Source organism: Hemibagrus wyckioides, linkage group LG22 (assembly GCF_019097595.1).
Source record: "Hemibagrus wyckioides isolate EC202008001 linkage group LG22, SWU_Hwy_1.0, whole genome shotgun sequence".
Classification (NCBI taxonomy): Eukaryota; Metazoa; Chordata; class Actinopteri; order Siluriformes; family Bagridae; genus Hemibagrus; species Hemibagrus wyckioides.
Genome location: NC_080731.1, coordinates 4,387,409 through 4,414,961, shown reverse-complemented (window position 1 = coordinate 4,414,961; position 27,553 = coordinate 4,387,409). Strand labels below are relative to the sequence as shown.

Below are 27,553 nucleotides of genomic sequence, written 5' to 3'. Positions count from 1 at the left end.
CTAGACAAGTTACACAGGGAGGCGTGCGTGCGTGTGTGTGTGTGTGTGTGTGTGCGCGCGCGTGCGTGAGTGTATGTGGATTTTTTTTTTTTTCTTTCAGCATCAAAACACACACAGGTGAGTAAAATGTCTTACCGGAAAAATATCCTGATGTCCGGGCTTAATGGCGGCTTCAGAAGACTACCGATGTCGCGCGCGAGCCGAGCGGAAGCTGTTCACTCCAAAAGAGCGCTCGCACATTTCCGTGGCTTGGATCACGCGCGGGCCGGCAGCGAGATCCACGTTGACTTTGAGCAGACTAAAGAGGCCTACAAGAGCAAAGGCACCACAGAGCTGCTCAGAGGTCTGCTGGTCTTTAAACTCTGCTCCTATGACTTCCTGGTGGATAGAAATAAAGAGGTAAAGAGGGCTTTAAAGCGGTGTTTTTTCATGTATATCAAGTCTCCTTTACATAACATATGGGCGTAAGATGATGTAACATGTCTAACATGTCCTAGCACTGGAATTTCTATTGTATCATAATATAATACAATATAATATTTTGCAGACACACTACAATGCAGTAATATTTTAAATAAGAATTTATTATTATTTTTTTTTAATATGATGAAATTTTTACCTGTTTCATCATCTACAACATATATCTACCTTAATATATAGTAGCATATCCTTGGTACTGAGAAAAAAAATCCTATAATATAAAAAAAAATGATACAAAAATCTAAAACATATTATTAATATAAAATGTGTGTACAAGAATGCATGAATAAATAAAAGAATTAATTATTTTTCACATATAAATGGGCTTTTTAAATGACATGTACTTATCATGCAGTTAGAAACATATAAACAATACACACATGTGCATCAAGTCCTTGTGCACAGGTTTACAGCTTTACAATCTTATTCAACTAGGTAACAAAATCAGTCGAAGGAATACCTTTAAAAAACGAGACACATTTTATCAGCAAGTCAACATGATATGAGCTAATCACGTCCACATTCACACGTTTATCAACACCAAAGCAAAGGTTATTGCTGCTGAATGACGTTGCTACTGCTGCCACTCTCCTGAGCATGCTGATTACGTCCTGTGCTCCCTTTTCTACTCCTCATGTGGGTCTGTTAGGAATTATCAGCCTTTCTGGAGGCTCTGTGTCCGTTCCAGATAGTTCTTCGAGTAGGAATGGGAACGTCATGTGACATCAGTGTGTTGAATTACCACACAAAGCTGGCTGGTGAGCTTTGAAAACACAGCATGTGAACCTAGACAGAAGAAGGAAGCAATAGTGAAAGATTTGTGTCTTTTATACAAAGCCACTTCATGCAACAAGGTCATACAATATTTAACAGGTAGATCTGTTTATATAAAATAACGCCGGATGAAAATAAATAGATTGCTATGTCATGGGTCTTTTGCAAAACTTTTAGGCTCGTGAGCTTGAAAATCACCCTCATCCTCATCTAAGGTTGTTTCCAAAATGACGAGTTTCGAATCTTTTCGAAAGAGATATTTTCCACGCATGACTGAGCATGTAAAATACCAGACACGTGCTAGGAATGCAGCGCAGATAATCCGGGTTCATTTGTGAAAACCGCAGCTGTGTTAAAGCGTCTCGTTACATTATGGTGATGCCAGCACACGGTTCCTGCACAGAAAAGTGTGAAACATAAAGCAGACCCACCTTTTGCCTCCTCTTTATAGAAAACGTGGGCATGTAAACAGAGAACAAGGAAATTAAGGGATTTTAATACTTGAGCAGATGTTCTCCAGAATGACTGATAAGATAAAAAAAAAAAACTGGTCCTAGGCGGTTTGCAGAAGTTTTAGTGAACTTGCCCGGAAGGATTTTTTAATTTTATCCTGGGAACTGTAGACTACTAAACGATCCAACTGGATGATGTAATCCTTCAAGCATACAAAACCCAACATGATAATAATTCACAATAATCCCTATATAAACAATTTAGATGATTGCATGGGGATATGTGATTGTATCCCCTTTCTTTTTGAATCCGAATTGAGATTTTAACCGATTCTGCATTAAAAACCCTCCAATTATCTTGACCTCCATTTTACAAAAATCAAGAATCTCTAACCATGTACCTTTCCAAAATGTCTCACATTCCACCTTGACAGATAATGGACCTGAGTAAGAAGCTGCTGGGTCAGACGATGTTTGAGAAACTGATGAAAATGACGTTCTACGGTCAGTTTGTGGCAGGAGAGGATCACAAGTCCATCAAACCCCTGATTAAAAAGAACAAGGCCTTCGGAGTGGGAGCCGTGCTGGACTACAGCGTGGAGGAAGACCTGACGAAGGAAGAGGCTGAGACAAAAGAGATGGAGTAAGTGATTATCATATGATTATTTATAATATAGGCCAGTAGTTGTGTTCATATTTATGCCTGGGAAAGTTTCACGTATTCAGAATCGGGTTACGCGCAAGCTTTTCAGATTACAGTGGAACCTCGGCATACGAATGCCCTCCCTTACGACTTTCCGCCTTAAGAATTAAAATTTTGCAAGAAATTTGCGTTATGAACAAACCGAACCGAACCGAACACCAGCTAAGTTACACGTACGTCAAAACTTTTTAGCGTCAGTGGAAAGCCAAGCAAAGCCACCTGAAGCAAGTTTACAAATTTTATTCTTTTTTTCAGTCAGTGAAAGCTGTTTGGAAAGAGTCAACCCACAATACCAGTGTTGCCTTCGGCATGCATTCAAAAGCTAGGTGATTTTTCGGATGTTTTTTTGTTGACAGATTGGTGGCGTGGGTGATCTGTTCTATTTTTAGCCCAAGCTTGGTGGCACGACTTCCTGTGAGGGGCCTTGACATGGAATGCTTGGCTCGGGTCAGTTCTTTGTAAGCAGCCGTACAGTTTACATACGCTTCGTATTGGGAATATTGGTCATATTTTTGTGTGGCTGGAACGGATTATCTGCATTTCTTATGGGAAAATTCGTTTCACAATACAAATTTTCGCCTTTAGAACTCGCCTCCAGAATGAATAAAATTTGGTTCCACTGTATTAAAATATATTTGATTTATCTTGGAAGTAATAAATCGGTGTTTTGAATGACATAATTTTTGATCATTCGCCAGCTAACCGTGCTAAGAGATACTTGTATACACAGAACAAATCTGTTTATATCCGAAGTTGTGAGCGGCCATGTCGATTTGACATCATTTCTGGAAGGGGGAAGAATTCGTAGTAGAGGTAGGTCAGAAGTCCTTTGAGGACTTTGAAGATGACAACCTCCTAATCAACACACAAAATAACATTCTACATTTGCTGTATCTCCATCATTGAGCATTTGAAGGCTTCAGCATGGAGGAGTTGGTGTTAAATCTATAATGAACTCAGATGTTGAGCTAATTTATGAGTTGCTCAGGAGCTCAAGGTTCCACAACTCCAACTGACTGTATACTGTATATGACTGTAGAAAGGACATTATTCATAATCACACTGATATTCACACATTGAGAACTAGCTAGGTGGCTTTCTATCAGTTATACAGACAGTTTGTAAACAAGACTTGTCCTGATCTTCCTCAGTCTGCATAGCAACAAGCATCTGATTGGTTGAAATTTGGCAAATGGGGAAAAAGCACCAAAAAAAGACACTTGCACAGGCTTTTTTAAAAACATTTTTATCATGAAATCTATCGCTCAAACATTGGACCCTGAGGTACACTGGGCCAATAGTGACGAGTGTCATTGTTGTACAAACACTTGACTACGCAACTGCAACTAGCTTTCACAAGCATGACATCATAGTACAGGGTGTCCCCAGTGTCTCCATACACATGCCATGGACTGCAGTTACATGCATAACTAGAGAGGCACACAAGTTCGTCTTGAGTAACAGACTCTTTATGTGTGTGTGTGTGTGTGTGTGTGTAATTACATAGAAATGGCAATCATATAAATGTGTTGTAAATAAAATAAGTGTTAATTTTTCTTCTTTATGGAGACTTCCTATATGGGACGTCCTTTACTGTAGATTTCGCTTTTTTAAATGGGGGATTTAAATCAACTGTGATTTTTGTTAAAACTCATAATCTACTTAAATCGTAATCTACTTTCATGTTCAAGCAGCAACATACAGGGACAGACAAAGCAGTACACAACTTATTTGGGGTTATAAACGTGTTTGTCTGCTACGTTTGACTTGCAAAAAAAATGCTGCAGAAATACAGTTAGCATGGAAATAAGAGCCACATTATGTAATTTAACTAGGCACGTGAGTAAAAATGGAACACCTGGCAACTTTATGAAAAAATACGTCATCTAAGGTGTTACTTTTTGTTATTAGTTGACTTTTATAAACGTACTGATTCATAAAAAGTGTGGAGAAAACAGCATTTGTCAAACTATGCTTATTTTTCTCTTCTCTCCTTGTTTCTGTTGTCAGATTCTGCCTTCATTTTGAATCGCTACTTATTTCTTTCTTTTAGTTTAGTTTTCTTTAAGGTAATTGGATCAAATATCATTTTTGCTTGAGTGTAACTGAAAGTTGAATAAGGATTGGTGGATTTGACAATATAACATCTGTGTCGTGATAAATTATGCCACAAGGTGTTTTTCTGCTATATTGTGAACATGTTTTTATTAATTTTTAAAAAATATATTGTTGAATGTTACTAAATATAAACATTTAAGTACTTATTTTTTTTATACTAATAAAACACACACACACACAAATGCACATATAATGTAAAAACTAGAAATACCATTATTATTATTATATAATTTTTGTTATATCATTTATCATTTTCATTTTTCATTTATAAGAAATGGTGGTAGAATATATCGCAGATATACAGCATGTATTGTAGAAATATGGATTCAAAATTCAATATATATTATTTTATGCACAGTTATAGTAGTACAGTAGTCACCTCCTGCAGTGAAAGAAAAAATCTGTAACTCGAAATTAAAAAATGCTTATCCTTAGACTCTCCATATAAATAAACTACATTAAACAAACAAAATGAATGAGAAATAATAAGAAATGATAATAGATTTGTTGGAAAGTGGCATACAAAATGTGTAGTTGTGTTACTATGTAGTACAGAATGTGTAAAAAGTGATGTGCACAGTGTGCATACTAAAATAATTGCTCTTCTTGATATACAGAGGAACCTCGTCATATGAACGCCCTCCATTACGAATTTTCGCCTTAAGAATTGAAATTTTGCAAGAAATTTGCATCGAAGTATTTTCGACATACAAACAAATCGAGCAGAATGCCGGCTAAGTTGCGCGTACGTCTGGGAACCGTTCAAAACTTGTTAGCGTTAGTGGAAAGTCAAGCGAAGCCAACTGAAGCAATTTTTTTTTTCAGTCAGCGAAAGCTGTTTGGAAAGACTCAACCCACGATACCAATGTTGCCAACGTTCAAAAGCTAGGTGATTTTTTCGGGTGTTGTTTTTGTTGACAGACCGGTGGCGTGGGCGGTCTGTTCTATTTCTAGCCCAAGCTTGGTGGCACGACTTCCTGTGAGGAGCCTTGACATGGAATGCTTGGCTTGGGTCAGTTCTTTGTAAGCAGCCGTACAGTTTCCATACGCTTCGTATTGGGAATATTGGTCATATTGTTGGGTGACTAGAACGGATTATCTGCATTTACATTATTTCTAATAGGAAAAAGGTTTTCACAATACAAATTTACAAAGAACTTAAGCTCGCCTCCAGAACGAATTAAATTTGTATGCCGAGGTTCCGCTGTACGTAACTATTTAGCACTCCCGGTGTTGCCTCAACCCTACTTCGTCTTCATTTGCCTTCTTGCCGTCTTGTTGACCTCAGTCACATGTCCATGATGTTCTCACAGTTCTTGAGTTTAGCAGCCTGCAGCACACAAGAGGATTACAAGCAGCTCAGGTTCGAACAATTTTCATACCGAAGTAGCTCTAACGTCTGGAAGCAATGAAACCGGGGTGCAGTTAAGAGACGATACCTCCAGAGTGCACATCTCATCCAAATGTTCTAACACTTATCTGTATGGTAATTCACAGCATATATATGTGTGTGTGTGTGTGTGTGTGTGTGTGAGAGAGATAAAGAGAGAGGGAGACAGGGAAGGGGGGGGGTCTGCATATTGCAACAGGCAGCAGTTATGGGCCATTATGAAGATTTCTCTATGTTTTTGAGTGCGCCTGAACAGCATTACACACCAATAAGGCTGGAAGTGCAGATGGATAATCTGCACTGGGACGAGCGAGTTCTCGGGACGTGTTTTCGGATGATCTGAGGCTAACTGACAAGCTGTAACACTATCCTCAGAACAAAAACAGTCAAGCTTTCAAATTAGGACTCACAGCTGGAGGGCTTGTGGAGTAAATAAAGAACTGGCACGTGATTGGTCCGGCTAGTCAAGGCCCATTGTGTTGGATTGGCTGAAACATACTCTCATGACACACACACACACACACACACATTCTCTCTGTGTGAAATTCGGTCACATGGGGTGCACGCTAGGCCTCTGAGTGATCAAGGATGCAGTATCTGCTTTCATTCAGGAGAGCCTTTTGTTCTTTTTTTCCTCCCTGTGAGTCTGCGGTAGTCTAAATGTAGTGTTTATTGATTTTAAAGCTGCAGTCTGTAAGTTTTAAAACCGTTCCTAGATTAACGTCCTCGTAGAAAATCCTCGATAATATTGATAATATTGCGATGCAGTAAATCTGCCTTGATTCTTCATGTGCACATTTTTCTGCACTGTAAATCAGCTCCATCTATAGCTTCCCTTCTTTTCTAAAAAAAAGTCTAATAGCAATCGATGGATTTGGTTATGAAGGCAACGATTTCTGTGGACGAATATAAAATAGTGTTATATATCGGATATGTAGGACATTATAAAGGCTCGAGTATGCAAATGATGCTTATTCTGTCTTTTTTTGCTGATCCCAAACTCACATCACAAATACATTTATTAAATTTACGAATGAACAAATGGCTGCATACATAAAATACATACAGGTGATGATATTAATATAATATTAGTCTTTTGTGAGTTGCTAAGATCTCAAACGAAGAGCATTTATTAATATTGACAAATAATCAGTTACAGGAATGATGCAATTCTAATGCAAAAATAGGAGGAAAAAATATATTTTTTAAATGATGGCTAAATGGTTAAAATAAAAGCAGCTAATCTGGATTGCAAAAAATAAAATAAAATAAAAAATCAAAGCATGAATGAATAAATGTCTTGTATATAAATGTCTCATCATGTATTGTAGAAATATAGATTCAAAATTCAACATGTATTATTTTATGCAGTTATAGACTCTGCATAGTAAATAAACTACATTAAAAATAAAAATAATGAAGGAGAAATAAGAAATTTTAATTGATTTGTCAGAATGTGAAAAAAGTGATGTGTAAAATTAACTAAGCATGAATGAATAAATGTAGTGGTGTGTCGTGAAGTCTGGTTAGTGGAAGTGTGCATCACTACGGCTTTCTTAATGTTTTTTGATTTTTCAACGTTGACTTTGTTCACGTTTTCACTTCTGTGTTCTGGATTATCCCTTTGTGGCATTCGCCTGCTTCGGATTTCAGCCACGAGAACAGGATTTTAGGAGGCCTAATAAAGAAGGCACTGTGCTGGCGCACGTGCATCTCACTATTCCATGTTATGGAATAAATTATTATTATTATTATTATTATTATTATTATTATTATTATTATACACATGCATCCTACATCTCAATATTCCACATTAGTATAATAATAATAATAATAATAATAATAAAGAATCTAAAGCATTAAAGATTCTTATACATATGCTGCATTTGTAATATTTTTATATATTTTTTTCTGCCTACAAAATAGTAAAGCCCTGAATGTAGTATGAACATTATCCATGCATTAATATTCCAACACATCTGAATGCAAAAAATAAATAAATAAATATACATATATATATTAGAATTTTCCCGTCAAAGCATCCCACATCCTATTCCAGCTGTAATATATATATATATATATATATATATATATATATATATATATATATATATATATATATATATATATATATATATAAAATATAAAAGGAGAGATGAGAGGAAACATACTGGTGGGATATGCAGGAGCAGCTGAATTAGACACTTAGGTGTAAAGTCATCACGTGACATTCCCAGAGCAGACCTGTAGAAGGCGCTCGTCCGCCACCGTGCCACCGGACCGGACCATCTCATCACCCGCTTGAAACGGAGCGTTTATTGGAAATGCTTTTTACGACCGCAGAAGACCCAAGCTGCCCATTGGCTAATAAAAGCTAATTTATGTTCATCATGTGTGTGTGTTTTAGAGTCTCTGCCTCTATCAGTATTGCATTACTGTCCACCCCGGTGGACTGGGTAACGATGTTACACGGAAGTGAGTGCTCAGCTTTTCAGCATTACCAAGAGTGCAATATCCAGAGGATGGAGGATGTGGCATCAGAGGATGAGTTGGCATCCAGGACGCAGGCGGAGACGAAAGTGGAAATTTCCCCTCTGCCTTGCAATGTTATGATTTCTATTACAAATCTAATCGCGAAATCACGATGCTGTGATAGAAGCAGAAATCTGAAATGCATCAGTTTTAAATCCTTTCCTGTAAATCTGCTTTCTTGTTAAAATGCACTTTACATATAGAATTGGATTGAATAGAAATGAATATTAGATATGAAGAGAACTCATGAGCTTGTTCTTTTTGTGTTAAAGCCTGAAAATTCCTGAAAAAAACACTTAAAATTTCCTGAATTTATTTAAGAATTTTTCTCAACATATATATCAGATGTGAAACTCTCACAATCACAGACATCTGCATTTTATTCAGTTCAATTTTATTTGTACAGTACAACACACGCTCTCGCAAAGAAATGTATAAGTTCAGGATATAAATCATATAGAATTTATATCTAAATTTCTCTTCATAACCCTTTAACATAAGAGTTCCAAATTCAGTGCTGATCTGTACTAAAATATTTTCTATATATTTTTTTCCTTTAGAAGGATCAGCCATGACACAGCACCCCTGGAGCCAGGGGGACTTTGGGGAAGGGGGTTGGGAGGTTGTTTGGGGGGTGGGGGAGGGCCTTGCTCAAGGCCTCAGAACCTTAACTACTTGAGCTACCACCACCACCCCCATTCCCTCTACTATACTTCCTCTAGAATTAAATTCATTGGTTCATCTGTTGCATTTGTTTAGACACCACAGCAGTGTTGAATCCTTGATTCTGATTGGTCAGAAGGTGTTGATTGATTCGTTCAGGTTTGGTTTCTATAGCAACAGGACAACAAAGTATAAAGGTATAACACAACAATAAAGGTATAATTGTTGATTAAACTGTGATTTTTTTCATGTTAGTGTTAGATGTTTAATGGTTTTCTTATTATGATTTTATTAATTTGACGAGAGAGAAGAAGAGCGAGGGTTGGTGAAGCTGCTATAGTGTATGTGATAAGTGATGTGGTTAGTCAAATAGTCTGTGTTCTTGTTTCTATTGTCATGAATTAACAAGTTAATTGTCGCACTACCTCCTGATGTGGAAGAGTATTTCTATTACTGGTACCTTCCAGTCACTACATCGCATTCACAGGAGTTCAGCAATGGCAAATTGTTTGTAGTAACTAAGTAATATTTTTTTGGACCAATTAAGTGTAATTGGATAATTTCCCACAGTACACCTGCCGATCTCTCACAGCACAGTTGTGTGTTTCGGCACAGTGGTTGAAAATCACTGGCTTATATTAATCATTTAAACAGGTTACTGATGACTGACAGAGTGATGTAGAGTGAAGCGTGATCAATTCATATAGTTTAATGTAAACCAGTTCCAGTGTGAAATCTCAGGATGTTGGTGCTGATGGGAAACACTGTAAATATACACCGATCAGGCATAACATTAAATTGTGTTGGTCCTCTTTTGTTGCCAAAACAGCCCTGACCCGTCCTGCACTGTGTATTCTGACACCTTTCTATCTGAACCAGCATTAATTTCTTCAGCAGTCTGAGCAACAGCAGCTCGTCTGTTGGATCGGATCACACGGGCCAGCCTTCACTCCCCACGTGTATCAATGACCCTTGGCCGCCCATGACCCTGTCGCCGGTTCACCACTGTTCCTTCCTTGGACCACTTTTGATAGATACTGACCACTGCAGACCGGGAACACCCCACAAGAGCTGCAGTTTTGGAGATGCTCTGATCCAGTGGTCTAGCCATCACAATTCGGCCCTTCGTCAAACTCGCTCAAATCCTTACACTTGTCCATTTTTCCTGCTTCTAACATCAACTTTGAGGACAAATTGTTCACTTGCTGCCTAATATATCCCACCCACTAACAGGTGCCATGATCAGTGTTAATCACTTCCCCTGTCTCTGCTCAGAATGTTATACCTGATCGGTGTAGAGTGGCATTTAGGTGATTAAGTCATGTAGGGTAGAACAGAGCAGAGGTCATGAGTCTGTTAGTAATCACCTGTGGGTTTGGTCTGAGCTCAGGGTTTGATTTTATTCAGGGATTTAAAAATATACACTCAGTGACGAAGTAAATTCAAGAATCTTTTCCGAATTAGTTTCCCAGCATTATACATAACCAGAAACAAACGAAACATACATCTTCTCTTCGTTCTTCTACTATCAATCCCGGCACCTCGTCCAGGTGGGAGACGACTCGATACCATTTCGGACTGGCAATTTTTGTAGTTTTTTAATCCCCGTCGGAACGGAGGAAAGTCAGAAAGAGGTGTTTATTTATGTTCAGGGTTCTGAAATGGGACGATGGAGAACGAGAGGAAGAAATAGAAAACCAGCATGATTGTACAGGTGAGAAACAGGTTGCTATGACAACGCTGCTTCGAAACACATTACCCACAGGGGAAGCAGGGTGTTCCATGAGGCAGGGGGTGATGCCTTCTGCTATTTGTACGAATACCTTCTCAAAAAATAGCGTTAGATTTTTTTTTTTTATTCTGACCTGCGTTAGAGCTTCACGCAGCAGAATGTAGACCACGGTGCATCCGGTAGGTATGACTGCCTCACTCGATGGAATAATAATAATTATTCTAATAATAATAATGATGATGATAATAATAATAATTTTCAGAGCATTTCAGAATATCTGTGCTGAGTGTCGGGGAAAGTGCGCTCCTTGAAAGCCATTAAACTCTGTGAAAAACACAATCCTTTCACCAGACATTTGTCATCGTGTCGCTTTATCCTGAATTGTTTTTTATTAGAACTAGCAAGACTGTTCTATTCATTCTTTTTTGTCTCTGTCTTTCTTTTGTCAGATCGTGTGTGTCGGTGTCAGAAAAAGAAAACCCCGGTGAGTACGTCAGCTTGTGTCACCTGCCTCAGGTGTTCATATGAGCTTACTAGAGGATTTGTAAGGATTTACTAAGAAGCTACATGAAGAGCACTTATTCTTATTTACAAAGAGAAATTGTGTGAAGACGCAGAGTAAAAGGGGGTGATTTATTTATTTATTTGATTTGTTTGTTTATTTATTTTTTTGTTTTTTTTATTTATTTATTTATTTTAATTTTGTTTTTTATTAATTAATTTATTTATTTAAATTAGTTTTTTTTTGCCTTGACTGCTAAATTAAATCTAAAAATATTCATTTCTTCCCTTTTTTCAGGGCAGAAAGCTTTTAAAAATAAATTTATTTTAAAAAAATTCCTGCATTTTCAGAAAAGCAAAAAAAAAAAAAAAAACCCTATTCAGGTGTGAATTAACCCCAGTGAGATGGAGATCAGAGTGCTTTGGGAAAATGAATGATGTTTGACAGCTGAGCATCAGCCACTTTACTAGACGTTAAAGCCGAGCTATTGTAATGATGCTAAATTGGACGATTACTAAGTTTATGCAGCGACTGTTTTCAGTCAGTGTTTTCTCGCCGCGCAGCATCAACGCAGCCTGATACTGATATCACACACGGTCATGATGTTCAAAAGAGACGTCTGTCCGTCTCTGAAGATTGCATTCGGCTCTGTGGTCACGGCGTCATGGATTAGATTGAATAAACCGATAAAACCGATGAACATACAGCAACATAAACGTAACTAAAACTGGATAAAAACTAGGACATGATGGTCAAAGAGGAATAAAACACTTCCACACATGCTGCTGAAGAAAAACGCCGAGTTTCTTTAACTTCACTTCAGTCTTTGATTGTTTTTCTAAAACAACACGACCCTGAGACTTTCTTTTTTAACTTGTGTAATAAGAAATTTTTTTCCCACCAAATTCCAACTCAGACTCCACGCTTGACCTCAACAACCCTAAAGAAATTGTTTTGGCCTTTCAGTTTTGTAAAAAGAAGCACATCGCTTTTATAGAAAAAACACTTTATGTGCTCGGGATTACCTTCAGGTTGTGATGGTGTTGTTGATGGTGTGTGTGTGTGTGTGTGTGTGTGTGTTTCTAGATCAATTTCCTCGATTGTCAGGACATTTTGGTCCTAACAATTCCCAAAAACAAACAAACAAGCAAACACACACACACACACACATGCACACAAAGGTTTTGCACACACAGGTGCATAGACACACATACAGACACTCACAAACACACAAAGACAGACACACACTCAGATGTACACACCCACACACACACACAAAAGGTACACACAAAGGCACACACAGATATAGAGGCACATACCTACAAATTCACTCACACACACAAAGGTACACACAAACACACACAGATATTGAAGCAAATACACACAAATTCACTCACACACACAAACACAGACACAGATATTGAAGCAAATACACACAAATTCACTCACACACACACACAAGAGTACACACAAGCACAGACACAGATATTGAAGCACATACACACAAAAATTCACTCACACACACAAAGGTACACACAAAGATAGACACAGACACACTCAGACATGCACACACACACACTCACACACACAAAGGTACACACAAAGATAGACACAGACACACTCAGACATGCACACACACACACACACACACAAAGGTACACACAAAGATAGACACAGACACACTCAGGCATGCACACACACACACACACACACACACACAAAGGTACACACAAAGATAGACACAGACACACTCAGGCATGCACACACACACACAAAGGTACACACAAAGATAGACACAGACACACTCAGTCATGCACACACACACACACACACACACAAAGGTACACACAAAGATAGACACAGACACACTCAGGCATGCACACACACACACACACACACAAAGGTACACACAAAGATAGACACAGACACACTCAGGCATGCACACACACACACTCACACACAAAGGTACACACAAAGACACACACAGATATAGAGGCACATACCTACAAATTCACTCACACACACAAAGGTACACACAAACACACACAGATATTGAAGCAAATACACACAAATTCACTCACACACACACAAACACACACAGATATTGAAGCAAATACACACAAATTCACTCACACACACACAAACACAGACACAGATATTGAAGCAAATACACACAAATTCACTCACACACACACAAACACACACAGATATTGAAGCAAATACACACAAATTCACTCACACACACACAAACACACACAGATATTGAAGCAAATACACACAAATTCACTCACACACACACAAACACAGACACAGATATTGAAGCAAATACACACAAATTCACTCACTCACACACACACATACACACACACACAAGAGTACACACAAGCACAGACACAGATATTGAAGCACATACACACAAATTCACTCACACACACACACACACAAAGGTACACACAAAGATAGACACAGACACACTCAGGCATGCACACACACACACACACAAAAGTACACACAAAGACTCACACACACATACACACAGCATATTTATTGACATAATTATTCTATTGATACAATTATCTAAATGCAGTTAATTAATGATGTACTAAGTGTTTCAGTCTTTGTCACAAGTATCCTTTTGGGGACATCTGAGCCTCACCAACACACACACACACACACACACACACACGTGTACTCTGGCACGCACGGTACGCTGGTATTGATTTAGAGATATGGAGAGAGAAAATACTTTTGTACTCACAGCTGTTTGTTGACACAGCTTGTAATAAAAGATGAGCGGAGGCGGGGAAGCGAATCAGAGCGAGCGAGAGACGTGATACACAGCACAAACACACACTGCTCTGCTTCCTCTCAAAAATAGTAAACACACCATATTGTGATTGAGAGCCTCCGGCCTATTTCATGCCTGATTCTTTGAATTAAAGTCAAGACTTGAGTGGGTTTTTTTTTTTTTTTGTTCTTTCTGGATTGGGAAATTACCCATGATGCCGCATTGGGCTGATATTTTCACCACTACGTGACTCATATCCTCACTTGGTACTTAGTTCTTTCATTAGGTATGGTACACGTCAAACTGGGATGTGTGGGCGGCGTTCAGAATGGTCCAGATCACTGATTGGATATAGATATAGAAATACCTCCATCCCTGCATCACTCTGTTACTGAAGAAATTTTTTAAATACTGTGTAATATTTGCTATATTTGGATCGGTATTTGGGTCCTGATGAGGATTGTGTGTCTGTTTTGGCATTTTAGGAGTGAATCACAGGGAGAGGATGTTCACAGCCCATCGGAAGTTTGGCGACCGGAGGGACGGCGTAACGAGCGCTCGCACGTATTTCTACGCTGACGAGGTGAAATGCGACCAGCACATGGAGACTTTTCTCAAGTGCATCAAGGCGTCAGGTGAGAAATTAGTTAAACAAATAGGGAAAAAAAGTCATCAGTGTGTGCAGGAATTATAGGTGAAAAGTGATGAAACAAATATCTGGGGGGAAAAAAACCCTGAAAAGATTTGTGTTTCTTTTAAATGCAGTGTGAACGAGGCCATATATGCCTCAAAGGTTTATTTATTTATATTTGTTTTTTCCCCATCATGGGAAAATTAAATCCAAAATATAGAACCTCTTTCTTTCCTTATTTATTTATTTAGTTATTTATTTATTTATTTAGATTAGGTTTTTTTCTCCATCATGGATCAATTAAATCGGAAATATAGATCTTATTTTTTCCCCCCTTATTTATTTATTTATTTATTTATTTATTTATTTATTTAGATTAGCTTTTTTTTCTCCATCATGGATCAATTAAATCAAAAATATAGAAGTTATTTTTCCCCCCTTCTTTATTTATTTATATTAGTTTTTTTCCCTATCATGGGAAAATTAAATCAAAATATAGGAATTCTTATTTATTCATTTATTTATATTAGTTTTTTCCCCAACAGGGGTAAATTAAATCTAAAATATAGAACGTCTGTTTTTCCCTTATTTATTTATTTATTTATTTATTTATTTATTTATTTATTTATTTATTTATTTATATTAGTTTTCCCCCATCATGTGAAAAAAAGCTATTTATTTATTTATTTATTTATTTATTTATTTATTTATTTTCCTTTGAAATGTTTTGTTCATGAAGATTATAGCTAAGGTTTTCATATGAATCTGAGTTTCAGTATGAATCAGGGTAAATAGTACAATGCTTTCCACTTTCCAATGTTTCCATTTCCGTTTCTGCATCCTGGTTTTCAATGCTAGCTAACAGAATGAAATTGAGTTGAAAATGGGAAAACCCACACCACCTCTACGCTCATATGCACTCAGGTGGAAGCTCAGTGGACGGTTTCTCCGCCATTAAGATGACCGCACTTGGACGCCCACAGTTCCTGGTAAGATGGAAGAAAAAAATCTTTAAAAAAAAATACCTGGCAAGCTTTTCATCTCTGTGAATCTTAGGATCCTTGCTATTTTTCCTCTCCTGTCGTCTAGCTGCAATTTTCCGAGGTGCTGGTGAAATGGAAACGTTTCTTCAGCCTCCTGGCGGCGCAGCAGGGGAAAGATGGCCAAGAGGTGCTGGACAGGAAACTGGACCTCGAGCAGCTGCAGGTAAAGACATGGCTCATGCTCATGCTGAGTGGACATCTGAATAGAGGAGACAGCAGAAATTGAGTGTATAGTCCATAGAATGTGACGAATAAAATCCAAACCAGACCAATCTGATCCAGCTTGGGATGCGCCTTTTATTTTAAAACACAAATTAATACTCTTTGTCAATTAAGCTTCTGTAAGGTTCGGTAAGTAAACACCGCTCTTCTCTCGTAGACTTTTCTGACACATCTGGGAGCCAAAGGCGACATTCGTGACTGCTTCAACAACGAGAAGCTGTGCTCTTCAGGGTGAGAACGTCTCTCCAAATCTTAAATCCCAAGCATCCGTCATTACATACCATTAACAAAAAAAGGGGGGGGGTCAACTTCCTACTCACATTCTCCACTCAACACACCTACGAGTCTTTAACAAGCTCATCAGCCTGCTAACAAGTACACCTAAAGCGAGAAGCAGAAGTGTGTTAATTAAAAAAAAAGAAAAGTTTGAGCTGTCACAAAGTAGAGCCTTTTTTTAGTCAGCTTCATACTTTATGTGTGTTAAAAATATCTGTGCATATTAAATGTGTTGTAAGGAGTTCAAGGCAGACTGGTGAGTGAGGATATAGGATTTTAGTGATGATGGTGATGATGATGATGATGATGATGATTAGCTTTATGAATTTAGGATTTAAGGATCCACACAATAACAACACTTTAAAATACTCAATAAATTCACTTCTACACATTAAAAACATAATAGAATCATTTCTACACATTAACAACACAATAAAAACATTTATATACATTAAAAACACAATAGAATCATTTCTACACATTAAAAACACAATAAAATCATTTCTACACATTAAAAACACAATAAAATCACTTCTAGCATTTGTTTAGTCCTTTTCACTAAATAATAAACATTTCAAGCAAAAATACTTCTTCAGAACTCATATATCAGCATATCTGTTTACCTTCTTGATCACATCAGCACCATCGACATGCTAGACTGGAACGGTCTGATCGACGAGAGGACCAAGATATCCGATCTTCTCTTGGTGCCCAACCTTGAGGTAGGAGCAACACTGATATCTTAAGTGGCGTAGAAATGAAGAGAATCATCGATTTGGTTTTGTGGTCTAATGGCCTTCAGATACCTCAGAGAAGCCATGTGACAGTTATAAGCCATTGGAAGTAATTACACTGACACGGTCTAATTACTGATACAGTTTTGTCCTCTTTTCTTTCTGAAACAGAAAAGTGCCATCTTCTCGGTTTCATTGGTTGCACATTTTCATTTGCATTTAAAAAAAGAACAGGTGTGAGAATCTGTTAGGAGTGCAACTGGTTTTTAAAGCACATTTTACTGTACACATGAAGAGTAAAAAAGTGGTCCAAAAATACACTTTTTACCACAAAAATAGAACCACAGCATCACTAAATATATACACTGATCAGGTATAACATTCTGAGCAGCAAGAGGTGAAGTGAATAACATCGTATCTCCTCATCATGGCACCTGTTATTGGGTGGGATATATTAGGCCGCAAGTGAACATTTTGTCCTCAAAGTTGATGTGTTAGAAGCAGAAAAAATGGACAAGCGTAAGGATTTGAGCGAGTTTGACGAAGGGCCAAATTGTGATGGCTTGACCACTGGATCAGAGCATCTCCAAAACTGCAGCTCTTGTGGGGTGTTCCCGGTCTGCAGTGGTCAGTATCTATCAAAAGTATCCTTTAAGTCCTGTACGTATCCTTTAAGTTGATCTGCTGCTAACATCTTGATGCCTGATACCACGCATTCAGGGATCTAGTGTAGTCCATGACCCGACAGGTCAGGGTTGTTTTGGGAGCAAATGGTGGACCAACACAATATTAGGCAGGTGGTCACATGATCAGTGTAAGCCCCAACTGCCTTTTATAGGATGCATTCAAATTCTTAATCGTTGCGAATTCTTATGAATGGTGCCAATAATTATTCAGAGTAATACAGGAATACACAGATAAAAGGTTTTTTGACTTCACACATCGGTTAGTTTAACTGTTAGCAGTCAGTAGATGAAGCATTGCAACGGAAATCCACTCCACCGAATATTTATTTGAATAAAATTGTCCTTGCATGAAGGTCATGTTGCATGTGATTAACACAAGCTCCAATTTTTTTTATATTTTTTTTGTAAAGGTATTCGAGTTTGAATGAGTCACAACCCTCACTTTTACATTGCGTAACCCTACATGAGTAAGAGGACCTTGACATCATTTATTCTGAACAAAAAATACTTTCTTTATAAAGGACCACAGCCAGGGACAGAATCTTCCTCAGAGTAGCCTCACTTCGGTGGATATCTGTTAAATACAGTTTGAAGGTTTTATCGCTGTGTTTTTAGAGCCCATGTTTGGCAGCGTGTTCCACAACTCGGCCTCTTCAGTCCTCACGCCAAATGCTCTTGTTGGTTCCAAAGCGCTAGTTAAAGTTTAATTCACACAACTGTCCACAAGTTATCAAGGATGAAAGCAAAACATGAGTGGCCACTTCCCATACATGTAGCCAAGACATGATCAGCTATTCTTCCCCCAATTTAGCCAGGGTAGAATTGACCACTTTTGCCAAATATGTAGGCAAGAGCTTATTGGCCACTTTCCCCAAAATATAGCCAAGACATGATTGGTCAGAATCCTCTAATGTAGCCAACACCTTATCGGGCAGGTTCCCCAAATATTCTCAAAACCTGATTAGTCGTTTTTGCTAAACGTAGCCAAGACCTGATAGGTTACATTCCTCAAACATAGCCAAGCGGTCCCTTTTGACTGATTGGTCACTTTTACCAAAAGTAGTCAAGACCTGAATGGTTACATTCCCTAAATGTAGCAAAGACCTAAGTGGTCACTTTTGCCAAACATAGCCAAGACCTGATCGGTAACGTTCACCAAACACAGCCATGACCTGAGTGGTCACATTTGCCAAATGTAGTGAAGAACTGATTGGTCAGGTTCCCCAAACACTGTCAAAACCTGATTCTTTTTACCTGAGGTTTCTTAGCCAAAACCTCACCAAGACCTGCTTGGTTACTTTCCCCATATGCACCCAAGTCATGATTAGTTCATTTCCCCAAACGTAGCCTAGACGCAGCTGCCTACTTACCCCAGATGTAACCAAGATGTTATTGTCCACTTGTTCCAAATCCTATTCCACTGACTACAATGTGTTGGCATTTTTAAATAACCGTGACTCAGCCTCATATTGAACCTGTTTTTTTCTTCTTCCTGATTGAACAGACGGGCCAGCTGGAGCCTTTGCTGAAGAAATTCACAGAGGAAGAGGAGAAGCAGATGAAGAGGATGCTTCAGAGACTCGATGTACTTGCTAAAGTGAGTCTTGAGGAAAACACTCAGAGATACACACTTCCTTCACACTGACTGTGGGTCAGCAGGTCTAGTGATACTTCCACATTCAGAGCATGAGTGTTAATGCGTAATGTAATAAATAGTGACAGGCATCCACCAGAAGGTCACTGGTTCAAGGTGTACGGTCTTTAAGGGTCAAATTGGGGTCGACTTTAGTCACCACTCTGACTGGTTTCTCAAGACAAGACTTCAGCACTAGAGCTAAATTCAATTCACAAGATGAAAATAAATTATTTAAAATGATTAAAAATGTAAAAGTCAGTGGCAGATGAATTGCAGTTCCTCCGAAGAACTGAAAATGAACCGAATGAGCCGAAATGGAATTGACCCCGAGCTCAGCTCCAGACTTGGCCTCAGGCAGTTGATAAATATTAACACTTTTTAGCTTCTTACTTAGCGCTTCTATAGTATTGGGGTCAGATTGAACAATTTCATATAAACAAAAAAAAAAAAAGGTCTGGTTGATATGAAGATTGTTTTTGTAACATACCAAATATTTTTTACAGTAAAAAATATTACAGTTCAATTTATTATAAGGAAATATTATATTGTGTGTGTGTGTGTTTTAAAGATTACTTAACAATTTTAATCATTCCTACTTTCTCATTAGTTTGTCATATACAGTAAAATTGTGGAAAAAATATCAATTAAAATTTATCTACATTCAAAATATTTTTATTTTTAGTGTATATACAATATTTATATGATGACATAAATGCTAATTTATGACAGCAATTATGAAAATTCCAGCAATTAAATATTTTTCAAAATTTCTTGATAATTCTGTCATTATGATTTAGGAAAAATTAACATTTTTTTAACAAGTTAAAATTTTAAATATTCACTTAATAATATGCGGATGAATGAAACCGCAATGAGAAAAACAGCAAGCAGAGAGTTCACCTTCATGGCCCCGAGTTCTTAATTTAATTTAACACCTTTTACTCTAATGTCTAAAGTGCTTAAGTGTCTTCAGAAGTGTTTAATGCCAGATTTGCGTGTGTGTTGCGTGTGTTGTGTCTAGCATGCGGTAGAGAACAGCGTGAGGTTGATGGTGGATGCAGAACAGACGTATTTCCAACCCGCCATCAGCCGCCTGACTTTGGAGATGCAGCGCATATTCAACCGAGACAAACCCATCATCTTTAACACCTACCAGTGTTATCTGAAGGCGAGTCACACTCTCACACACACACACACACACACAAACAAGCACACAGTCAAGCATGAAGTCACACAAATGATTCTACACTTTCACCCTTTTTAAATGGTGCAGTTAGACACAGTTCATTTGGCGATAAGCGTCTGTCGTGTTTATCCGAGTTTCGGTGTGGTAAGGTGTATTAACTCCACATTGCATCCTTGCACCTGTCACACCCACCCTATACTCTTGTACACTGCTCTTGTTTCACACTTCAAACATATATAAATGGAATGAAAACAAAAAGAAACTTGATGATGACAAACCAGCTGTTGTATTAAGTCTGAGCACAGCTGTTTGTCTTCGCAGGAAGCTTTCGAGAACGTGTGTGTGGACATAGAGCTGTCGAGGAGAGAGGGCTGGTGTTTCGGAGCTAAGCTGGTACGGGGGGCGTACATGCACCAAGAGAGGAGTCGAGCGCAGGAAATCGGCTACGATGATCCCATCAACCCGGATTACGAATCCACGAGCCGGATGTACCACAGGTTAACCTGAAACATGAGTCAGCTTTTTATGTTTTGCATTGCTGATGATATCAAATGTTAACACTCTGTATTTCTGCAGGTGTTTGGACTACATACTGGAGGAAATCCACAGGAACGGGAAAGCCAGTGTCATGGTGGCGTCACACAATATAGACACTGTGAAACACACAATCCAGAGGTAGGGATGATTGAGCTGCACCTCAGTATATCAGGGACGGAAAAATCCTTCTGATTCATTATCCATGTCCAACAAACTGAGACCGAATATCGCCTCCCTAATGACGTTCTCAAGAGAGAAATATTGTAGCCCATTCCCCATTTGCTATCATAGTTCCCATGGCAACAAGCAAACCCAAATATTCTCACTGAGTAATAATCGCTGAACTTTACCGGGGTTAATCTGCCTCCAAATCTAGCGCAGAATGCTAGTCTGATAGCCATTATATCGCAGAACTTCCAGGCGGAAGGAAGGACAGATGCTCGTAACACATGCGCAGGTTTTAATGCACGTTATCAGATACTGTCTTGCGCAGTATTTCCTGGTTTATTGTTCGTCTGTTCGAATAAGATTGATCTCGAATTACATTCGGATTAGGATCGGCCTCATGTTATATAAGAGGATTATTAAACTGTATGGATTGCATAGCTACGATCTGAATTTTCATCAGAAATCAGAAATACTTTATTTGTCCCATTTCAGGAAATTCTTTAGACCTGTAATCATTTATTTCTATTGATTAATTATTAAATGAAAAATATTTACAATGATACTATTTAGATATCATACACAGAGCCGTGATTACATCAGATCTATTATGCATTTTGCACAGGAATTCTGCATTTTAACATCTCGAGTCCTCACTTAAGCCGTCTTCATGCTTCCCCCCTAATAAAAGCGACAGACGAGCGAGTCCCTCAAGAAGGACTGACAGTAGCATAGGTGCTTTGAACTGTCTGATATTAACCGACCCTCTGGAGGCCCTCTTCCCTTCCCCTGGTCTCACAGCAGTAATCTCTCGCCTCCTGTCAATTTTCCGGCTCGGAATATTCGCTGACGTCGCGCCTTTGTGCTTCTGTCACAGGAAGCAGAGACGGATATAATGAAATAAAACGTAGGTAATAGAATGAAATCAAATCTTTCCATGCGTGTTCGTCTTGGCTAATATTAGACACGTATCTAGCTAACATCAAGCAGATTTGTTACGGGTTCCGACGAATAATCTGGTGGCGAGCGGAACGTTTTCCAATGACTATAAGGCTGGAATGAAAAACATAACAAATATAAAGGTTCCTCGATAATGGCGATGAATCGGATGCGATTGAAAACACTGCACACTTTCCTGTTTCTCCCCAGACTGCATTCAAACACCACTGGAGTGTATGTGGATCTAAAGGTTTTTACAGTAACCACCATTATAATTAAAGCCTTTGAATCTCTCTCAGCACACTGAAAGATATCTCTGCCCGTGTCATGTCTAGACTACGATAAAACATTTTCAAGAGGTCCTTTATTGCACATGGCTGCTGTACAGCTGTTTGTTTCTTTCATGACCTTGACGGGTCCGAGATTTACACAAACACACACACACTCACACGCACACAGACACACGCACACACACACACACACACACACACAATGAGAGATAGAGTTGTTATCTATACCTTTTTTCACTCATAGCATCACTTGAGAATTCTCAGACAGTTGGCTGGAACACTCGATGAAGCTTCATCTCACCAGCTACATCTGCATTTTAGTGTCATCTTGTACCTGCAAAGATAGCTCAAACACGGCCAAAATGACCACACAGAGAAATCGGCTCCTCTGTGTGTGTGTGTGTGTGTGTGTGTTTCTTTTGAAAATTCAGGATGTTTTCCTTCCCCTGGTATAAAAACAGAGTAAAGAGTATACTGTCATTTACTTTAAATGTAATAGATATGGAGGTAGGGCACACAAACACACACACACACACACATTAAGACACACACTTTAAGTTAGCACTGGATTTGTAATGTGGTTGAAGCGTAATAAATGGAATGTTGACCTGACCTCAGTCCAGAATGATGTGCTTCACTACACACACAAACACACAGTTCTCTCTCTCTCTCTCTCTCTCTCTCTCTCTCTTCCTTTCACACTCAGGGTGAAGTAGTTAAGCCCGAGTCTTAGCAATCAGATCCAACAATCCATCACCCGCGGCAGCTATTAGATCAAACAATTTCCAAAATAAGGCCAGTGATTGATGCTCCCCGGTGAGGGAGTTATAGTCCGTAAGAAAGAAAAAAAAAGCTGCCGGGTAATCTTATTAAACATGGCGCCATCATTCCTTTAGGGTTCCACTCCATTTACCAAAGCACATGTCAATGACAAAGTCAGAAGTGTTTACAAAAAGCTGATAAAGCCTGCCACTCAGATTCCTGCGTGCAGTGAAACGAGCATCGGTCGCTTAAAGTTAGGAGAACGGAAGCCGCCTCGTCCGTCCGTCAGCGTTAACGCGTCTCATTTCTGTTTATTTTTGCTCTCTAATTACATTACATGCTGATCGTTGTCTTTTTTATTTTAGGATGAATGAAATGGGACTTGCACCGACTGACAGAAAGGTGTATTTCGGTCAGCTGCTTGGGATGTGTGACCAGATCAGCTTTCCTTTAGGTGGATACACACACGCACCACACGCACTCCTTATACTTTCTGCCCCTCTTTAATTGTGGTTTAGAGAAATCAATTTTAAAGGGACGGTTCGACAAAAATCGACCAAGACATGTCTGATGAACAAGTGTTGTCTAAGTGCTTCTGGAAGATATCTGAGTCTTCTGATGTAATGTGGCACGCTGGAAGCGCAGATTTACTGTAAATGCAAATATACCATGGGCACAATGTCCGTATTATTTGCATTTTGCCTTATTTTTCGATTGAATTCAATTTTATTTGTTTAACAATGGACATTGTTTCAATGCAGCTTTACAGAGCATAAGAGACATTGTACAAAAGTCCAAGATTAATGTTAGACAAAAAGTTCAAGATTATTATTATACTTATATTTAAATATATTTGTATTAATCCCTAATGAGAAAGCCTGAGATGACTGTGCTGAGGAAAAACTCCCTGAGATGGAAGAGAGTGTGATTATAAATGATTATAAACACCAGAGAGTGTGATTATAAATGATTATAAACACCAGAGAGTGTGATTATAAATGATTATAAACATCAGAGAGTGTAATTATAAATGATTATAAACACCAGAGAGTGTGATTATAAATGATTATAAACACCAGAGAGTGTGATTATAAATGATTATAAACACCAGAGAGTGTAATTATAAATGATTATAAACACCAGAGAGTGTGATTATAAATGATTATAAACACCAGAGAGTGTGATTATAAATGATTATAAATATCAGAGAGTGTGATTATAAATGATTATAAATACCAGAGAGTGTGATTATAAATGATTATAAACACCAGAGAGTGTGATTATAAATGATTATAAACACCAGAGAGTGTGATTATAAATGATTATAAACACCAGAGAGTGTGATTATAAATGATTATAAACACCAGAGAGTGTGATTATAAATGATTATAAACACCAGAGAGTGTGATTATAAATGATTATAAACACCAGAGAGTGTGATTATAAATGATTATAAATACCAGAGAGTGTGATTATAAATGATTATAAACACCAGAGAGTGTGATTATAAATGATTATAAACACCAGAGAGTGTGATTATAAATGATTATAAATACCAGAGAGTGTGATTATAAATGATTATAAACACCAGAGAGTGTGATTCTAAATGATTATAAACACCAGAGAGTGTGATTATAAATGATTATAAACACCAGAGAGTGTGATTCTAAATGATTATAAACACCAGAGAGTGTGATTCTAAATGATTATAAACACCAGAGAGTGTGATTATAAATGATTATAAACACCAGAGAGTGTGATTATAAATGATTATAAACACCAGAGAGTCTGATTATGAATAAAGTCGTTTCTATGTCTAATATATTATACCCATTTTTACCTCAACTTATGAAACGGTTTCTTACATTACCCACAATGCCATTTGACTTCTCACAGTGGTACAGTGGGATGCAATAGATGCGGCGGAGCTTTAGTCCTTTAGTCTCGTCCAGCTTTCTGTACACTCTCCTCGAACAGCCTCAACTTTTGTGTTTTTTAGTTATCACTTAAGTTTGAGATTAAAAAATACCATTGCGATAATAATAATAATAATAATAATAATAATAATAATAATTTCTGTGACATAATCACATATCCTCTAACTAACTTACTTAGAAATCCCTAAACACATCACAAACATTTCAATTTAATTATTCAAAATAAATAAAGATGAATAATTTTATAAATAATGAAATCATTTAAAATCAGTTTTAATCTTTGTCATTTTTATTCAGATTTTTTTAATATTCCTATAAAAATGCTTTGCAACACTATCCATTTTTTAAAAGCCTTTTATAAATAAAATTAAACTGAATATTTAAATTTTTTAGGCTGAAGGTTTCGGAAAGGGTTTGTACTATCAAGTAAAATATTAATATTGAATATTTAATGGAATATTCTCAGTTTATGGCATCTGGAATGGTTCGACAGGTTTGTTGATCTTGGTATGTGTGTGTGTGTGTGTGTGTGTGTCTGTGTGCATGTGTGTTTAGGTCAGGCAGGTTTCCCGGTGTACAAGTACGTACCGTACGGCCCGGTGAACGAGGTGATCCCGTACCTGTCCCGGCGTGCTCAGGAGAACCGAGGCATGATGAAAGGAGCACAGATGGAGCGCAGTCTACTGTGGAAAGAGCTGGTACGCAGACTCACCAGCGGAGAACTGTTCCACACACCCTCTGTGTAAAAGACACACACTCTTATTTGTGCTTCACTCAGGAGACTTCCTCTGTCTAGGCCTGTTCTAAGTTAGACACCTACAGAGCTACTGAATAAACTTCAGCAGCATCTCATGGGATTTAGACACGTCTGTTTTTCTTCACCTCCTCTCTATCCTGCCTTATTTTCTCCATTTTTACAGAGAAGAGGACCATAACGTCTAAAAAAAAATACACACAAACCACAATAATGTTTCAGCCGTATTAATTACTCCAAAACAGCTTCAAAATTCACTTCCTGGTTTAGTTCTTTTAATATTAATCCCATTGTCTTGTTAATGCTGTAAAACTACATTCATGGGATGAAATGGAGTGTTGTATTAGGGTTGTGCAAATGTAGGAAATGAATCAACACTGGATTGTTGTGATGAAGTGAAGCAGTCGCTGTTATTTTTCCGATTTCTGCATGTCAAGTATTAACACTTTATCACTGATGTACACTTTAACCATTTACAGTTACTTTTAATGCTGTGGTACGCACACATAACAAGGTACTTCCTGTTATCGCTTATGCTACAGCAAACAGTCGTTACTTTACCAGGATAGGCGCGTGAGGCTTGTCGTGTTACTGTGCACTGAAACTGAAGAAATGTTGAGTTAAATGTTACTCTCTTCTTATTGAACACTTCACTGTATAGTTGTTGCTCTAGAAAAAGAAACATATCAGAATGTTCAAATAAACCTGTGATTTTTAGCTGAAATTATTGCTGCTGTTGTATGAAATTAATAAACAACTTCTCACCAATCGGAATGGAGAATTTCCTCAGTCATGTTCTTGAAACGTCACGGAGATGGAGAGGTCTCTAATCTCCTAACATAAGCACTCTCTAATGTTATCTACAGTAAGCTGCTTTGTTCGAAATAGAAAAATTCCAGAAAACAAACAGTTTTTGAAGACTTCTCAGTCGATCCCTTCTCGCCATCCTCCGTCTTCCCTGGAGTGAATTTTTCTTCTTCCCATCTTTCCCAACCTAATTATCTCCCAGCTTTCCATCCTTTCTCCCTCCTATCCTCTTCTCTCCTCGTCTCTGCCTCATTACTCTTTCCTGCTCCACTCCCACTCCCTCATCCATCTCTCCGGCACCTTTATGACGCTGAGAGGGCTCCCTAAAATGTCAGAGTGCTGGAACGAGTTTTGCAGCTAACTTTTATACGTTGCCGTCATTCATCAAGCGAGACAACAATAATACAAAAAATAAATAAATAAATAAATCAGCACGACCTCTGCGGTAATAAAGAAGCTTGTCAATATTATGCTGTTAATGGTGGTTTGAATTCAAGGATAACAGCGCATTGAGGTTCAGGACTGTTATTGATCTACACTACAGGCCAAACAGATGGAAGTATTTTACAATTAAGGCACTTTGTCAACACCCAAACGCCAAACAGTGAGTTTATTGACATCCGCTTTAGCTAAAGACGTTTGTTTGTTCCAGAATGTTCAGTTGGTGTTCAGTGACCTTCTCTAACACGTTGTTAAGTGTATTTGGGGAATTGCAGCTCTAAACACAATATTATAGCAGATGTTTAATTAAAATCTGAAGTAATGTTTCTTTCTTTTTCTTTTAATCATATTTTGAAAGTTAGTTTTGCTCCAA

General features: G+C 38.0%; 1 protein-coding gene across 1 annotated transcript; it reads left to right on the top strand.

Moving 5' to 3' along the window:
- prodhb (proline dehydrogenase (oxidase) 1b) lies at nt 1–26,706 on the top strand. Its single transcript, XM_058375505.1, has 14 exons — nt 1–399; nt 2,141–2,349; nt 11,294–11,328; nt 14,620–14,769; nt 15,690–15,754; nt 15,855–15,971; nt 16,188–16,261; nt 16,947–17,028; nt 19,231–19,323; nt 20,384–20,530; nt 20,870–21,045; nt 21,125–21,223; nt 23,607–23,695; nt 25,734–26,706. Exons 1-14 carry the CDS (start codon nt 127–129, stop codon nt 25,922–25,924), a joined length of 1,800 nt encoding a protein of 599 aa, XP_058231488.1. The 5' UTR covers nt 1–126; the 3' UTR covers nt 25,925–26,706.
- Nucleotides 26,707–27,553: the final 847 nt, after the last annotated feature.

Coding starts and splice junctions, on each gene's coding strand:
- prodhb (XM_058375505.1), top strand. CDS start 127: ATGTCTTACCGGAAAAATATCCTGATGTCCGGGCTTAATGGCGGCTTC. Junction 17,029..19,230: donor TCTTGGTGCCCAACCTTGAG/GTAGGAGCAACA, acceptor CTGATTGAACAG/ACGGGCCAGCTGGAGCCTTT. Junction 19,324..20,383: donor GACTCGATGTACTTGCTAAA/GTGAGTCTTGAG, acceptor TGTTGTGTCTAG/CATGCGGTAGAGAACAGCGT.